General features: G+C 39.3%; 1 protein-coding gene and 1 pseudogene across 1 annotated transcript; one reads left to right on the forward strand and one right to left on the reverse strand.

Annotated features, from left to right (window-relative positions):
• Positions 1-335: 335 nt before the first annotated feature.
• Positions 336-1,022, forward strand: LOC106427634 (putative vesicle-associated membrane protein 726). Its single transcript, XM_013868357.1, has 3 exons — positions 336-446; positions 602-664; positions 876-1,022. The coding sequence occupies exons 1-3, from the start codon at positions 336-338 to the stop codon at positions 1,020-1,022; spliced, it is 321 nt and encodes a 106-aa protein (XP_013723811.1).
• A 351-nt stretch (positions 1,023-1,373) lies between these two features.
• On the reverse strand, positions 1,374-4,411 carry LOC106427691 (annotated as a pseudogene).
• Between the last annotated feature and the right edge of the window lie 1,027 nt (positions 4,412-5,438).

Genomic DNA, 5,438 nt, shown 5'->3' on the forward strand with positions numbered 1-5,438 from the left:
AAGGTGAGGAAAATAAAGCAAAAACAAAGATAGCCGAATATAATTGGACTTTAAACCTAATAGATCGGAAGCCAAAAACGATAGAACAAAAACTACATAAAATCAATCTAGCATAACGACATACACGTATTGTGTTGTTGCTGTTGAAGCTGTTGGGAGGCAGATTCATATTGCCTTTTTGGAGCGAGTTAAGGAAGATTTCAGCAAGAGATATGGTGGTGGGAAGGCTACCACTGCTAAGCCTAACAGCTTGAACAAAGAGTTTGGGTACTTTATCATTACCATAAGAATGAAAAACGAAAACTTCATTTCTAGTCTAAACTGAAGGAGTTATGATGGAGCATATGCAGTACTGTGTTGATCATCCGGAGGAGATTAACGAACTTGCTAAGGTTAAGGCTCAAGTGACCGAGGTGAAAGGAGTTATGATGGAGAACATTGAGAAGGTAAGAATAGTATTTATCTATGTTAAGCTCACAGTTCTGTTTTATTAATTTGAGCATTTTTGTCATAACTGGCTTCAATTTTCTATGCTCATTGAGGTAAAAGTGACCCACTCCTATTTAACTGACTAAGTTTTATGTAACTTATTTATTTGCAGGTCCTTGACTGTGGTGAGAAAATTGAGCTGCTAGTGGACAAATCTGAGGACCTTCGTTCACATGTTTTTTTTTTTTTGAACTGATTCTTACCTTCGTTCACATGTTTGTGCTTACATTTCACTTATATGTGTCTTAGGTTTCTGATAACATTCTTTTCAGAAATTTTAAATTCATGCTTGAACTAATCAAAGAAAAAATGTGTGTATACATATAAAAACATAACAAGGCATTAGAGTTCTAAGGCTCTTATATTTGCCATTTGAATATCAACAGGCACAAGATTTCAGAACGCAAGGAACGAAAATAAGAAGAAAGATGTGGTGGGAGAACATGAAGATTAAACTCATAGTCGCTGGTATCATCATTGCCTTGATTCTCATAATCAACATCTCGGTTTGTCCTGGCTTCAAGTGTACTTGAAAAGAAGAACAGTTTGAGAGATTATAAGCACCTAATTGCTATACTAACCTAACTCCTCCCGGTATTTGCCCTTCTATTTTGATTTTTTTTTGTTTTCGCAGTGTCTCTTTTATAGTTTATTTTTAATTTTGTTAGGAAAAAAGCAATATGATGACCAGTATTGAGAAATGATCCTTTGGGTTGTGAATGTTCGGAAAGTGATTTAAGCTGTGGGGTTTACTTATATATATATAGGCTAGGTCTTTGTGCTCTTGGTGACCACATGTTTTTTTTGTAATCTTGAATCCAAAAAGGAAACTTGTATTTGATTATGTGGTGGTTAACAAGTAGAAACCTTAAAGACAAGCAATATAAGACACTTTCGAAGATTTATAAAAAAAAGGAAATAGAACAACGCATCAGACAATGATACAACAAACATAAGGAAATACATACACGAGTACTCAAGCACTAGACACATTGAGAGATTACACTCAAACTGAAACGATCCTAAGGGTTCTAAGCTTGTTTGGACCAATTATCTTGACGAGCCACTCAGGTTTGTATGAAGCAATGAGTTGTGCTATTGCCAACCCAAGCAACACTCCAAGTCCATACCCTATTGCCACACCTTTCCAATTCAACACTTGTTCATCTTCTTCTTTCGGAGGTTGTTGTGTCGGTGGCGCAATAGTACCAAAGCAAGTTTCCTGGAGAGGAAGACCACAAAGGCCTGCATTCCCTTCAAATGAAGATTTAGCTTGCCCGGTAATTTGTGTTCCTTGTGGTATTTCACCCTTGAGATGGTTGTGAGACACATTTATGTACGCCAGGAAGGAGAGGGTCCCAAGTCCACTAGGAATAGTCCCTGAGAGTTGGTTTCTTGATAGGTCTAGTGACTCGAGCTTCTTAAGATTGGCTAGAGACAGAGGAATATGTCCTGTGAAAGCGTTGTTTGATAAGTTGAGTGCAATCAAAGCTTTCAAGAGACCAATGGATTCAGGAATCTGTCCTTCAATTCTATTCCCAGAAAAATCAATGGCTGCGTAGGAAGTAAGGACCATTTCTTGCTCCATTGATAGACCTTTGTATCGCAAATCTATAGTCTCTACGGACGCAAAGTACAGTCTCCTAGAAGCAGTTGTTCTGTGTACCATATATAGATCACGATCTTCATTCATAGTAAGTGACGATGCTTTCCAGTTGACAAAGTATGTTGGTGGTAAGCTTCCAGTAAAATGATTATCAGATATCTCAAATATTCGAAGCTCTGGAAACCCTAGAGGACCTTGATCAGGAGGAGATATAGAGCCATAAAATTTGTTGGAGCTGAGGATAATGACTTTCAAATTCGGTAAAGTCTTGAGCCAAAAAGGAATCTTATCTTTGATTCTGTTGTGGTCAACAACTAGAAACTCGAGAGATGAGCAATTTTGAAGAGAACTTGGAAGTTTCCCGGTTAATCGATTGTGTCCAACATCAAGTGTCTGCAGAGAAGCACTCTTATAAAAGGCGTCAGGAATACTTCCTTCCAAGCTGTTCTTCCGGAGATTCACAAACGTCAAGTTACTCAAGCATTGAGGAATTGGACCCGTGAGATTGTTGTAAGATAGCGACAAATCCGTGAGAGATCTACAATTGCAGATTGAAAGAGGTATGTTCCCTGTGAATCTGTTTTGTGATGCAGAAAAGATGTTGATAGAGAGGGGTAGAGCAGGAATTGCTCCTTCAAAACGGTTTTGCTCCATAAATAAATTCTTCACCGATGAATTTATCAAAACATCCACTGGACCTTCCAAACCAATTTAAAAGAAACACTGTGTTTAGACGAGGAAGCTTCCATAACCACTCCGGGACCTCGCCTTTGATTATGTTGTCGGACAAGTCTATATTCTTCAACTTGTCAAGGATCTTTAAGATACTTGGGAACTCGGTGATGCCGCAGCCTGATAATTTCAAAACCTCCAAGTTTTTCGATATGTCTAACTTTGGACCTAAACTGGCCGGAGATATACTATTACCGGAAAGATCGAGTTTCAGCAAAGATTTTAGCGAGGAGAAGAGGCTTACATCAATTGGGTAACTTGTGTTAAGGAAAGAAAGATCGAGATGTATGAGGTTGATGAGCTTTGAGATAGGATCTATGATTTTTCCTTCAAAATGGTTATTCCCAAGGTACAAGTACTCGAGCCTGGACGGGGTAGAGGAGTTAGGAAATTCAATAGAACCGATGAAATCGTTTCCACTTAGAACGAGTTCTTACAAGAAAGGAATAGTGGTGAGAGAAGATGGAATGGTTCCAGAGAAGTGATTGTCACTGACATCTATAGCTGAGAGCATGGTAAGATTCTGTACCAGTGGGAAACTACCAGTGAGCTGGTTGTCTTGAAGGTACAACTCCTTTAACGAGGTTAGGTTACTAATTGTGGGAGGAACTTGCCCAGAAAAGTCATTGGACTTAAGAGACAAGTACTCAAGTTTGTTGAGATTTCCAAACTCAGAAGGGAGTGAAGAACTGAATTTGTTGTAGCCTAGACCAAGAAAACGGAGGTGGTGCAACTCAAACAGGCTAGTACTGTTGGGATTCAGAGTTCCAGAGAACTGATTACCAGCAAGGCTTAAATCCGAGAGCTTTGTTAGATTCCGTAAGAGTGGGAAACTACCAGTGAGCTCGTTTCGGGTAAGGTCTAAAACAGAAAGTCGGCTTAGGCTATTAAATGAGGAAGGAACTTGGCCTACAAATCCATTACTGTAAAGAGATAAGTACTCTAACCTGTCGAGACTGCCAAATTCAGAAGGAAGTGAAGACGAGGTGAAGTTGTTATGATTGAGGTCAAGGTAACGAAGATGGTGTAACTTGAATAGGCTACTATTGGGCTTTAGAATTCCACTGAGGCAGTCCTGGAGTCGTATCATTGTGACCGCACCGGTCGAGTTATCGCACCAAACTCCATTAAATGGATCACTGAGGTTGCAGTGGCTGCTATCAAACTCGTTCATGAACTCAGTGAGAGCTTGAGTCTGATGGGGGCCACAAGCAACATAACTATTATCATCGGGGTTTGTAGTGGAGAGGTATGAAGGGGAGACACAACAAAGCAAGAGTAGCGAGAGAAAATGCAAATGCAAACGGGATTCAGACATGGTCTTTATGAAAAGGTATTGAAGAAGAATTATTTTGGTTTAAGAAAAAATGAGAGAGAAGGTTGGTAGGTATAAATAAAGATATTGTACGTAGGTTTGAACTTAAGCTACGTCACCCAGGCAACTTGACTCAGAAGAAGTTAGAGCTAAGTGACGTGTTTGTATTCTAGCTTGGAAAAAAATATATGGCTAAGTGGTTAATTGCCACTCAAATCATGAAGTGAAATCCACGTTAGTTGATTTTTATAGCGTATAACTGTGAATAGGAATAGTTTTAACAGAAAAATACAAAAAAAAACATGGATTGGAAAGACATCAGTTTGAAATTTCTCACATATGTTCAAAACTACATAAAGACATGCACATAATGTTAGTGGATTGTCAAATTGCAGACCTGGTCATAGACAAAGTGGTCGTTGTTATAAAATAACTGGTATTTTATTGTATCGCAGGAATTTAGATAAGGGCAAAATTTTATACCCGTAGAATATTTTAACACTGATTGAAAGAGTTTATTAGAGAGAAGAGAAGGTTGAGGTGTGATTACAAATGAACGAAAACGTTCGTATATATAGAAAGAAATTTACTGTGCAAATAGTGCAGCGGGTCCCACATCTTTATATTTTCAACAATTGCGGTGGCTGCTGCTTTTGTTCTTTGACTTTCGTAACACTCCCCCTTGGGGGCCGGTGTCACTATCCGCTCTCGCTTAACGTCTTTGTTGCCTCGTTAAAAACCTTTCCAGGAAAACCCAATGGGAAAAACCATAGTAAGGTAAAAAGAGTACAACCACGTAAGCTCCCCCTCGGATGAACAGTCAGATCCTTCTGATGGCGCATCCCAATGTTATGGATGTGTTTTCTGAATACCGAGGTAGGGAGTGATTTTGTGAAGAGGTCGGCTGCATTGTCGCATGATCGAACATATCTTACTTCAATCTCTTTATTCTTCTCGAGCTCTTGAGTGTATGAGAAGAACTTCGGAGGTATATGTTTGGTTCTATCGCTTTTGATATATCCTTCCTTCGTTTGAGCAACACATGCCGCGTTATCTTCATATAGAATAGTTGGCTTCGTATTTCCGTCAATCCCACTGCTTAAACAGATGTGTCGGCTTATTGATCTTAGCCATACACATTCTCTACTTGCTTCATGGAGTGCAATGATCTCAGCGTGATTTGAAGAAGTAGCAACAAGTGTCTGCTTCTGAGAACGCCAAGATATGGCGGTGCCTCCAATTGTAAAAACATATCCTGTCTGGGATCGAGCTTTGTGTGGATCTGACAAATAACCT

This window comes from Brassica napus, chromosome C4 (genome assembly GCF_020379485.1).
Source record: "Brassica napus cultivar Da-Ae chromosome C4, Da-Ae, whole genome shotgun sequence".
NCBI classification, from domain to species: Eukaryota; Viridiplantae; Streptophyta; class Magnoliopsida; order Brassicales; family Brassicaceae; genus Brassica; species Brassica napus.

Bases quoted from the DNA above. Each gene is read 5' to 3' on its own strand.
- LOC106427634 (XM_013868357.1), top strand. From the start codon at position 336: ATGGAGCATATGCAGTACTGTGTTGATCATCCGGAGGAGATTAACGAA. The intron at 447-601 runs GTAAGAATAGTA...ATTTATTTGCAG, and splicing joins TGATGGAGAACATTGAGAAG to GTCCTTGACTGTGGTGAGAA. The intron at 665-875 runs GTTTTTTTTTTT...GAATATCAACAG, and splicing joins CTGAGGACCTTCGTTCACAT to GCACAAGATTTCAGAACGCA.